The following is a 12,068-nucleotide window of genomic DNA, read 5'->3' on the forward strand; positions in this document are numbered from 1 at the left end:
GTCGTTGTCACGGTGACTGGAGTTCCGTGTCTCCGGGGAATCAGTCGGATCTGGATTCAGCTGCGGATTGATTCAGTATCAAAAACAGAATTTTGTGATTTGACATGTTTGAGACGGTGAACGAGTCAGCAGATTAACCCGCCCTTACGCCTTCTTTCTTTCTCTCTCCACCTGTCTCACACCTGTTTGTCTTGTCTGTCCTGCCTCGCTGCCTGCCCGCCCGCCCGCCTGTCTGTCTGCCTGTCTGTCTGCCTGTCTGTCTGCAATGCACTTATGCTGATGATGCGATGCTTTATCTCCACTAGCTCCAGTGTAGGTTGGAGGGGCTTAAAGATGATCGCAGGAGGACCTCCAGCTCTCGAGTAACTATCCCGCCCCCTTTCCCCACCTCCTCTTCCTCGCCCTCCACCGAGGAGCGCGCGAAACAAACGCCCCGCTCTCTGTCTCCCCCCTCCCTTCTTGCCTTGCCTCAGTCTCTCTCTCTACCTCTTTCTCTTTCTCCACGTGTCTGTCGTTCACTCTGTATCCCCCCCCCCTGTCTCCATCCCTCTGTCCCGCCTCTTGAGAATCTTCCTGTCTCCTCTTCCTCCTTGTCTTCTCTCCTCCCTCCATCCGTTTGTCTCTCCCTGGTTCCGTCTTCTCCGGTTAACATGCTCTGCTTTCAGTAGCTCTGTCTGGTGTGCTGATGTCTGTTGAGTAGACGCCATCAGGCCGTTCTCGTTGTCCTCCCCCCCCCCCCCCCCCCCCCACCATGTCTCGGCTGTAGTTTAGTGAAGTCTGTCCAATCCGTGCTTCCTGTTTTTGTTTCCCTTCTGTCCGGGCCACGTCACGCTGATCCGCCATCCTCTCACGCTCTTCCCTGCCTACCTGCCTTCCTCTCTCTCTCCATCACCACCCACCCCCCCACCCCCCCCCCCCTCCCATCTCGCACCCTCTCACCTTGGCTGTTTGGTGCCCTGTGGTGTCACAGTTTTAGCCCGGTTATGATAGCGTTGAGGGAGCGAAGGAAGGTGTTGGGGTTGGGTATGTAGACGGGGAGACCAAACGCCGCAAACTAGCCACGCCCCTCTGAGATTCACAACGCCGGGTCCCGGACGTTATTGAGGCGCAAGCCACTGCAGGAAAGGAACATCCAGGAAATGACGACACGTCTGGATAAAAGCTGATCGTACCAGCAAGAAGAAAGCTCACCGGCGAGCTGGAAAGCTTCCCATGGCTGAAACATTGATTGATCGTCCGCGCAGACATGGAGGGATTAATTTCACTGCACCCAAAACTATACCTGTGTAGTTTCTGCTTCCATGCTGTGCCAAATCTTGATCATTTCCACTTCCGATTCCTTCCCTCATCTCGCCGCTCCCCAAGGCTGAGCTTCCCAGAGGCCTCGTCTTCTTCACGAGAGTCTCAAGAGCGCCACGTCGCACCCGTTGGCGTTCAGCCAACAGGATGGCCACCGGGAGGTCCGGCAGCTCCTCGCAGCATCGACGTGCGGAGGCGGAACCTTCCGGCGTGTCCGTAGCGTTAGCAAAGCGTCTCACGTTGAATGGAAGTACATTATATAATAATAATTAAGAGGATGACGGAGCCGCTCTCCCGTCTCAACTCGGATTGATTCCTCTCCAACATACTGGGTGATGTTAAATGGTCCCAGAATGCCTTGCACATGCATGACGTTTCAATAGTGAAGCCAATCGGTGCATCATTTCGCTCGGCCTTATCGGAGCGAGAGAACCGGCCTCGTGAAGGAGATTCCTCCTCGCGCGTCTGGGAAGCTCAGCCGCTCTGCTCTCCGCCCAACTTCAAAGACAAACTACAAAACAAAGCGTCCCGGCGTGCTCCACGTCCGAACAGCCGCTCGCCGCATCGCCACATTCGATGTCACGCCGAAGTTCAAACATCCTGTCGCGACTTTGCGATGGAACCGTTGTCGCTGCCTGTGTCCGTGTGACGCGAGAGGTATTGATCGGTGTCGGCGCCACCTGTGGTTTGATGTGACGCACGTGAAGTGATGATAGTGACATGGGGGGGGGAAGGGGGGGGTGCAGCCATCGCCCAGCAGCAGGACAAAGAGCACAGTGTAGCGTGACGCGGCTCCTGCTGACGCTTCTGACCGTTGTATAAACAGCTTCTCATCTCAAGCATGTCAAAAAGAGCCGCTCGGTGTGTCTCAAATTACCACCGCTTCTGCTTTCTCTCTCTCCCCTCTCGCCCTTCGTCGCTCTCTCCATCTGTAGGTGCAGTCACGGTGCGGCAGCAAAGATAACATCCTAAGATCAAGTGAGTACCAAGTTTCCACCGGACGCGCGCAAAGAGCGCAGGCTGTAGCGCGGGCTGTAGCGCAGACTGTAGCGCAGGCTTTAGCGCAGGCTGTAGCGCAGGCTGTAGCGCAGGCTGCAGCGCAGGCTGTAGCGCAGGCTGCAGCGCAGGCTGCAGCGCAGGCTTTAGCGCAGGCTTTAGCGCAGGGCTGCAGCGCAGGCTTTAGCGCAGGCTGTAGCGCAGGCTGCAGCGCAGGCTTTAGCGCAGGCTGTAGCGCAGGCTGCAGCGCAGGCTTTAGCGCAGGCTGGAGCGCAGGCTTTAGCGCAGGCTGTAGCGCAGGCTGTAGCGCAGGCTGTAGCGCAGACTGTAACGCAGGCTTTAGCGCAGACTGCAGCGCAGGCTGCAGCGCAGGCTGCAGCGCAGGCTTTAGCGCAGGCTTTAGTGCAGGCTGTAGAAAATGTCGTAAAATAAATCAGTTTAATCCAGTTACATTAGTGTTTTTGTATATATATTGTTATATATAACAGTTTGAACTTCTGGAGAGGCTTTTAATGTTTCTCTCTCTCGCACCTGGACCAAAATGAAATCCTTAAAAAAACAAGTTTCATCTTCATGACGGGTCCTACATGTCCTCCCAGGTCACAGCGCCGTGGACATCAACAAGGTGGCCCGGAGACACCGCATGTCCCCGTTCCCCCTCACCTCCATGGACAAGGCCTTCATCACTGTGCTGGAGATGACCGCCGTCCTGGGCAACGAGATCATCAACTACAGAGGTGAGCAACCGGAAATGGCCATTTCTGCATCCTCACCCTGTGACATCATCGGTTTGCCCCCCCCCCCCCCCCCCCCCTCTCAGTATGTCTCCCGGTCACGCTCACGTCACCGTGAAATCATTAGCGATCAATTAAGTCAATCGATTATCAGCAACGGACGTGGATTATCACTGCAAGCGACCAATAGGAGACAGATTATCTCCAGATGCATTAATAACAGAGGCTTGCGACGACCGTCCAAGTGTGTGTAGGTGTGTGTGTGTGCGTGTGTAGGTGTGTCTGTGTGTGTGTGTAGGTGTGTGTGTGTGTGTGTGTGTGTTGATGTTCAGATCTTCACATTAATGACAACATAATCATCGCAGCGTAATGTCTCTGGGAGGCGCTATTTATAGCCACACAGCAGCTTAAGATATTTCAGCGCCAGGATTCTTCTCCTCCACCTACTCTCTTTCCATCTTTTTCTCTCTTTCTTTCCTTCCCTCTGATCTATTGTCTATTTGTGGAGTCTCTGTTCTTCCCACACAAATGTTTCCTGAGTGTGTTTTATTTTATTATTTATTTTTTAGTCGTCTGTCTGGTGGAAATCCGAAGTGAGCAAATCAACGAAGCGGAAACCGAAGAGGAGGAGTGTGTGTGTGTGTGTGCGTGTGATCTAACTTTGTCCGAACCAGACGCACCCTCACCCGCTCTGTCTCTCGTTCTCTCTCTCCCTCCACCTTCCCTCATTCCCATGCTCTTCCTCTCCCACCACAGATGGGATGGGTCGAGTCCTGGCTCAGGACGTTTATGCCAAAGACAACCTGCCACCCTTCCCTGCCTCTGTGAAGGATGGTTACGCCGTGAGAGGTGAGTCCCGGGGTGGGGACTCCTGGACTCACCGACTGTGAACCTGGAGAGCACCTGGAAGCGTTTCGACTCCAGGCAGCTCCAGAACTCCTGCACGCGGGCCTCTTTCTGGATCTTGTACCCTGATCCGACGGCCCGGCTGCTCCCGATGCGGATTTGAGACGCGAGGCGGTAAATCTTTGCTGTCACGTCTTTCCTTTTGTTGCAGCGGCCGACGGCCCGGGCGACCGCTTCATCATCGGAGAGTCCCAGGCTGGGGAGCAGGTCCGTCTGCATCCGCACCGACACACACACACACACGGTGCAGGAAAACGAAGCACCACGGCTTTTGTCCTTTGTCTCGTGCCTTGAGCAGCTGTAATTGCACACCTGTGTTCCCTCAGCAGGTGATGAAGTTCCCTTTGCTCCAAGGCAGAGCTGGAAAGTCAAAGTGCTGCCAAAGTATAAAACAGATTAGCCCTCAGAGAGGGGCCGGCTGCAGAGATTTATCGACCGCATTGACCTTTCATCTTGAGCAAAAGCGCCAAGCATGCAAACGTGTTCTCTGTGTCCGCCGGCGTATCCCTGATTAGACCTGCTAGTTTCCTTTAGGCGCAGTTTGTGTCGTGTTTTTACTTCAAGTCGATCATTTCCTCAAAACGTTCGTAGAAGCGTCTCTGAGCGGCTTCGTTTGAGTTTGGTCCTTCTTCGTGACTTCGTTCTTGTGTTAGCGTTTATTGTTTGATGCCCGCGTGTCCCTGCAGCCCACCCACACGGTGATGCCCGGCCAGGTGATGAGGGTGACGACGGGCGCCCCCATCCCTTGCGGGGCCGATGCCGTGGTCCAGGTGGAAGACACCGAGCTGCTCCGCGAGTCCGAAGACGTAAGCCCCGACTTCAGCTTCGCAGCGAGGACAAATCTTACTTTTGACTTTAAAGCCAGAAGTGTAGGGGGGGGGGGACAAATGAGAGGGGGGGGGGCACTTCAAGAGCCAATAAGAGTCCAGCTCGGGGCCAACGCTCATTTGACCACGCCCCCTGGAACCGCCCATAATTTGCACGCTAGTTGGGTGTCCTGCCAGGAAAACTAGATCATTTCATTTTGAAGGATCTGACCGATGGTTTGTCTTTCAGGGGACAGAGGAGCTGGAGGTTCGAATCCTAGTCCAGGCCCGTCCGGGGCAGGACATCAGGTCAGTGCCTGACTTTACTGTTTCCTATTAAGATCATGTCTGTCATCAGCCCACCTCTTTGGCTTATAAACCACAGTTTAAGTTTGTTTAAGTTCCTGTACTCCCTCCCCTGTCCCGCCACAGGCCTATCGGTCATGACATCAAGCGTGGGGAGTGTGTCCTCGCGAAAGGCACCCACATGGGTCCGTCTGAGATCGGCCTCCTGGCCACTGTGGGCGTCACAGAGGTGGAAGTCCAAAAGTTCCCCGTGGTCGCCGTCATGTCCACAGGGAATGAGGTAAAAATGGTCGTTATGCCCCACACTGTAAGATAAAAGTCTTTTTTGTCCTCATCCCTCCTCCTTTGGTTCCGGTCGAGGGAAAAGAGGAATCCATCCATCTCTTCTTTTCTGCGTCAACGTGATGCTGAGAAACGTTTCACTTAGGGTGCCGTTTTAATGTTTTATTTCTCCACGTCTGTCATGTAGCTGCTAAACCCGGAAGACGACCTCCATCCAGGGAAGATCAGGGACAGCAATCGCTCCACCCTGCTGGCCACCATCCAGGAGCACGGCTACCCCACCATCAACCTGGGGATCGTCGGCGACAAGTATGTCTGTCCTCCAGCGGGGGCGCCATCAGCTCGCTTTACTCCCTCCGGAGTGAAAACGTCTTCATTCCTCGAGTGTCTCTCTTTGCGTCCCGCAGTCCCGACGACCTTCTCAACGCTCTGAATGAAGGCATCAGCCGTGCTGATGTCATCATTACCTCAGGAGGAGTATCTATGGGAGAGAAGGTACGACGCCTGGAGGCGAACGCATTGGGTTTTACTGACACCTTGTGGAAGAGGAGGGAATGGCAGCCTTTATTAGGTTCATAGGCTTTAAACTTTGGTTGTGACTTTAATGTGCTTTCCTAGGACTACCTTAAGCAGGTGCTGGATGTCGATCTTCACGCCCAGATCCATTTTGGTCGTGTTTTCATGAAACCAGGGTAAGAAAATGCTTTTGTTCTACTGCCACGCAGTTTTATGAATTAAAATAAAAACGTTGAGGCGCGGAGGACCGGATTTAAACTTCTAATCAACAAGAGTTGCTCTTTTTTTTTTCTGCAGTCTCCCAACAACATTTGCCACCTTGGACATGGACGGTGCTCGCAAACTAATCTTTGCCCTCCCAGGTAGTGTGTGAAGTTGAGAGAAAGAGCGATTCACTCCACCGGCTCTGAAGAGACGTTGCTCATATATTTTTCTCTCCGTGCCCCCCCCCCCCCCCCCTCCCTCCCTCTCCCCATCCGTCCATCTGTCCTAGGAAACCCTGTGTCCGCTGTTGTCACCTGTAATCTTTTTGTCATCCCTGCCTTGAGGAAGATGCAGGGCATTTTGGACCCAAGGCCCACCATCATTAAAGCGAGGGTAGGATGCCCGGGGCAACAAAGGAAGCCCGACGCTCGCTGAGGCGCTGGCGCTCACAAAAACGGGCTCGTTTGGGTTTTTTTCTTTACTCTTTCATGTTCAAAAGGCAGAAAGGCCCGTCCGCTCAAAAAAATACACTCTCTGCCCTCGTGTGGAAATTTTGAGCGCCGATGCAACAACCTGCCGCAGAGAGGAAATAGTTTTGTGTTCACGTTTTATTGCAACGCATTGCGTCTTATATTTAATAGTAATTTGCATCATCTGCCTGATGCATATTTATGTCGGGAGATGCGAGATAAACCAATCACGGCCCACGCTAACCGGAAGGCCGGCGCCAGTCATGAATATTCAATCCATAGCCGGCTTCAGGCCGGGTCGAATGGCGCTCTGGAAAAAAATAGAAGCTTTGCCAATAAAGTTTATGTTTCCCTTCCAGTTGTCATGCGATGTGAAGTTAGACCCTCGTCCTGAATACCACCGCTGCATTCTGACGTGGCATCACCAGGAGCCTCTGCCGTGGGCACAGAGCACAGGTACCGAGTCCCAGAGCCGGGAGGGGAGCCCTAATCCATCAAGACGAGGGAAACAGAATTAGCTTGAGTATTTCCTTTTATTATACGGCTACAGACGAAACTCGATGATTTAAACAACTGTTTTAATCACATTCCTGCCAGCAATCGTCTGCCTGTTAGCAGCGCAGCTCAAAATGTTACGGATGGATTTTCATCACGTTTTGGGAATGTTACCAGGAAGATCCTTGATTCTGGATCACTTTGACATTTTAGTTAACATTGCAGTAAATGGAGCTTTGAAATTTCTTCCATATCTCGGCTGATTATTGACCGGTGTTTATGGAATTGGACACCATTTTGCCAGGCGGGAATCTTTACTTTACCACTGACTTTCATCCGGATTGCGGCTATTATCGAGATTTTTTTTTTTTTTTAATGGACGTACACTTGCGTTCCGGTCTGCTGTGCATTTAATATTAGAGACAGAGATTTGTAACAAGCGTCGTCTTGTAAGTCGATTCCACATCGCCGAGCACCTGAGGTGCTCGGCGGGGGTCTGCGCCCTCCGAGTGCTTTTCTGGTTTTTATCTATAATTGATCAAATATGAGTATTTTGTCCCTTCTGACCTGCCTTACTCTCCGCTGCAGGGAACCAGGTGAGCAGCAGGCTGATGAGCATGCGCAGTGCTAACGGGCTCCTGATGCTACCTCCGAAAACAGAGCAATACGTGGAGCTGCACAAGGGCGAGGTCGTCGACGTCATGGTCATCGGCCGGCTATGATGTCATCGCCCGGGGGACGGAGCGTCGGCGTCGCATAGCGAGGGTGGAAATGGGCGGTTCACGGTGCATGTCCACATATCATTGACTATTCTGTAATATGCAACGGCACAGCTAGTTTTTATTGATTTGGGTAACTTTGAGGTATAGTCAACATCTTGATCACAACCTAGATACATATGAGAACATTTATTTAAAAAGATTATAGTATTTCAAGCAAAGAATTTTAATGAAAAAAGTCTAATTATAAAAGAGATTTATTCTGTAATATATTATTATGATTATTATGATTATTATTATCATTCTTCTTCTTCTTATCATTATTATATTAAGGCAACTTTGTTCCTTTCATTGCAATTGCTTTGTGTGTTCAATGCTAGACCTTATCTATAGCAGTAGCATTTTAATAGACAGCTGTAGGTGCCTGCCAGGACAAAAAAAGAAAAGTATTATTTTCTCATCCTTAGTGGAAAAAAATGTTATCTGTTTTTTGAAAAATGAAAATATTGAGGAAGACTCCAGATTTCCCATGGTGCTCAGGAAAGAGGAAGAGGGGGGACACATCGAGACCCCTCCCTCATTAGAGCGCCCATCAAGGTGACACTTCTGTTTTTCTCTCATTAGTATGCATCATAATGGCTTCACAAAGAGCTTTGCTTGTTGTTTATCTTGTGAGTCTTGTTTATGTGCGCAGTGCCAAAATGCCTGGGCAGGGAAGAGGAGGTGTTGGGATGGGGAGGTGGGGAAGAGGAGGACGGGGAGCACACCCCCCCGGTCTGCCCAGACCCTAAAGCTTCCTTATATTCACGGTGATCCAGGTGCAAACTCGCCCCACCTGAGGGGTGAGCCGAGACCTGGGGGGGAAAAATAGTCTTTTATTTGATCAACTATTTAAGGAAAAAACAGAGAAAAGAAGCAGCTTCTTTCAAGTGCTGACGGCCTTTTTAACCAACTTCACAAAAAATGTACAGAAAAGAAGAACCATATTGTACAGATATATGTGACCAGCACTCCTAAGGAAATTATTAAGCAATGAGGAGACATTGAACAACGCTGTACTATAACATTTTCTGTAATGATATGAAACTGATGAAAGAGACTAAGATAATTTAAAAAATCCTTGATCATTATGTAAAAAAGAAAAGAAAAAAAAAGTTCTTGTTGGGTTTCATTTTTTTAAATAAAATATATCTAAAGAAAAGAAAATAGTGATTTCTTTTTTGGTGCTAAACGTTTGACGGGTGGACAACTACTGTATTTATTTGATTCATTACATAAAGAGTTTTTAAATTGGGTTCCAACCTTTCTTTTGTTTTGTTTGAGAGCTGAAATAATTCAAGGGGGGGTTAACTGGGTCTCTTTCCAGGAAGGCGAGCATTTAAGAATCCAGAAATGGCAGAGAGAGTCTAATGAGGAAAAGAGGTTAAGCACAGAGGTGTCAGAAAGGATTAACTTAATATCAAATACAGCCGAAAGGAAGCAGCTCCAGGCTTTGGTGTAGATATTCCTGAGGCTGCGTGGTTTCTGACAGTCTCCGTTCTGCTCTGCGAGGTGAAATGACAGTAGATCCCATTAGTTGGCGATGATTAATAGTTCTGTGACAAGAATTTGCGTTCAAATCATCTTTCGGAATGTGTTTGAAATGTGCGGAAGGTAAAGGGATCAGTTTGAAGAGGATTGTGGATAATAATGTCTAATTTTTCACACCCTCGGGTGCAGGAAATGTGCGTCATTTATTGAAAGATACAGAGGCAGAGTAACCAACCATTTTATCTCTGGGCTCCGACTGAATTTATAATTTTCCAAAAGATAATTCAACTTGTCGATGCCCCAAGGATGAAAAAGTAGACAGCAGGGTGATTAGTAGGCTGGAATGGTCCCTCCTGCAGTGGTTTTCATCCTTTACTGTTGGCTATTGGCAGATGCATGTGTTCTAATTAATGCTATTATAGTTTCAAAATATATGTATAAAAGAAAATCAGGAAATAAATCATTAATATGGACTTTTAATGCAAGTTTTAAGCATACTTTCATTAATTTAACCAGTAGCTGTGAATGAAGGTCTCAAGTTCTCGTTTATTGTTTTACATGATATAAACAGATGCCTTTTCCTTCCAAATAAGGGCAAAATAAATTTGGTGTCGTGAGTTTATGAATAAAATAGACATGAAAAAAAAACTTCTGCCATAATTTTAAATACTGTGTGTGGCTGAGATCAATAAAGCTCCAATATATGAAGATAATTACAATTTGATTTGGGGGGGGGGGGGTTGCACAACAAGTTGATTGTTAATTGTTAAAATGTTAAGAGTAACATTAAAATATTAAAGAGAGACTAAAATCACATCGGCTGACGTCAGGGGGGGGATTTATCCATTACGCGTCTGGCCGGAAGGGGGCGCTGTAGAGCCGCGGTGTTGCCTAGGAGACGGCTCACAACACCAGGGGCAGCTTTACAGCAATGGCCACAAGTGTCCCGACTGATGCCTGGACAAAAGTCAGTCACGGTCTGTGGACGCGGTCCGGAGAAGACCGTGAAAGTCGCTGCGGTTCCTCCGACGGTCCGTGCGTGAATAAATAACACGTTTTCTGATTCTGGATTATGAAGGAAGAACCGTTTTTATTCAGATAAATCCACCCGGCTTTAAAGCGGTGAGTATACGCAGTGTGTAACGGGACAGCTAGCTTTTAGCTACGCAGTTAGCGCTAGCTACTGAGCTAAATGCCGTACTGTTGTTGACATTAAAACAACAACAAAAGAAGAAGAGTGTGTTCATAAACGCGGATATTGCGTCTTATCGCTACATTGCTAAAGTTAAAGTTGCTCGCATTAGGTAATTATTTCTCAAAAAAATATTAATAAAATAAAATAGAAATGCTGCCATTCTTCTGCTACTTATTGGAAAGAATACTTCACTTTAACGTGACGTATATTACATGTATATTTAAATTATTGTAATATAAAATAAATATTTAACAAGTCAGCAAATTGATTGATGGAGTTGCACTTATTGCCAAAGTGGATGAAAAGCATTGTCTCGTTTCTATTTTTGCCTGCAATGCTTCCAGATATGATCAAGTAATGTTTGGGCCTCGTCCTGAAAGGTTAATATATAACGTTTTATATAAAGTTTATGTGAATGTCACTTCCGTTGACTCCCTGCCTCCCTCCGGGGCTGCTTGCCCACTGATCCGGGGCAGGGCACGACATCGCCGGCTTAATTAAGCCCACAGGAACAGATGGCCTGTTTGGCAATCTACCGTGTGCTGTTTGTCAGCCACACCGCCACTGAATGCAGCCAAATGCTTCCACGGATGAAGGGGGGGGGGGTAGACCTGTCAGACGTAATTAGCTGTGGGATGAGTGGGAGGGATGTCATGAGGTATGAGAACACATGACACAAGCCTCATCGGTGGCTTTCAGTTAAAATGAGGGCCTCCTCGAGAGCTTTTCCACGTAAGGGGACCGATTAGTGGTTTGATGGATGCTGGCGAGGTTGGCTCTGATCTGCTGGTAGGGAGCAGGGAGGAAGAACGACGACGTCGTTCTACGGCTTGAGCGAAAGGTAAATATCACGGGAGGCGATCCGTTCACACCGCCGGACCGATCGATTCAACTCCCTCGACAGAGTTGGTGCAAAAACAAAATGGCGTAGTGCTGAAAGTGTGATGAGAATTTATTGATCCAGCCGAGGCGAATAATATAAACTATAAATGAATATAGCCACACTATAGAACGTGCTATTATTTACGTACTACTTGATTATTATTGTGGTCCAATTTGGGTGCGAGTCTGGAGGTGTAATATTGATGATCATTTTCTCCAACAGTCTTTTACAGATTACAAACATTCAAAAGTTCTTTTAAACTGTCTTCCAGGATGGCGGCTCACGGAAGAGCATAAAGGACGACATCCTCAGCTGGAGCGCCATGGCGTCTGACGCCCGAGCCGATCTCTGAAGACGCCGGGGTCGGATGCGAGAGGGATGATCATGTCCCACCTGAACGGTTTTGTGCAAGAGGCCTCCGGTCAGGCCAAGTGCCACGGGGAGAGGGCGGTGGACTGTCCCGGGGAGGAACGTAGCCTCGTCAAATCGCCGCACAGCGGCGCCCACATGGAGCGGATCCAGCATTACCAGGAGGAGCTGAGGAAGAAGAGGGACGACGAGGGCAGAGGGAGGCGGGACATCGACCCCGACGCCTCGCTGAGGCTCAAGAAGCTGTCGCAGAACCCCAAAGTGGGCATCGACAACCCCACCTTCGAGGAGAAGGAGACGGACGCCAAAGAGGACCCCAAAGAGGACCCCCGGCGTCCGGTCGCTGGTGAGTGGAGAC

The 12,068-nt window shown here is 49.3% G+C and overlaps 2 protein-coding genes across 2 annotated transcripts; both read left to right on the plus strand.

The window, feature by feature from the left end:
• Window positions 1-305: 305 nt before the first annotated feature.
• LOC137917309 (gephyrin) lies at window positions 306-7,736 on the plus strand (the record flags this gene model as incomplete). Its single annotated transcript, XM_068760117.1, has 15 exons — window positions 306-362; window positions 2,235-2,277; window positions 2,895-3,032; window positions 3,786-3,878; window positions 4,087-4,142; window positions 4,622-4,741; window positions 4,992-5,050; window positions 5,174-5,327; window positions 5,517-5,638; window positions 5,737-5,824; window positions 5,948-6,021; window positions 6,143-6,207; window positions 6,339-6,442; window positions 6,879-6,975; window positions 7,603-7,736. Coding segments are annotated over 15 exons (1,404 nt in total), but the record flags the coding sequence as incomplete, so codon positions are not given.
• Window positions 7,737-10,339: 2,603 nt separating this feature from the next.
• On the plus strand, window positions 10,340-12,056 carry LOC137917308 (protein PALS1-like; the record flags this gene model as incomplete). The annotated part of the gene is made up of 2 exons (XM_068760116.1): window positions 10,340-10,385; window positions 11,613-12,056. A coding segment is annotated over exon 2 (337 nt), but the record flags the coding sequence as incomplete, so codon positions are not given.
• Between the last annotated feature and the right edge of the window lie 12 nt (window positions 12,057-12,068).

This window comes from Brachionichthys hirsutus, unplaced genomic scaffold, assembly GCF_040956055.1.
Source record: "Brachionichthys hirsutus isolate HB-005 unplaced genomic scaffold, CSIRO-AGI_Bhir_v1 contig_369, whole genome shotgun sequence".
In the NCBI taxonomy this organism is placed as follows: domain Eukaryota; kingdom Metazoa; phylum Chordata; class Actinopteri; order Lophiiformes; family Brachionichthyidae; genus Brachionichthys; species Brachionichthys hirsutus.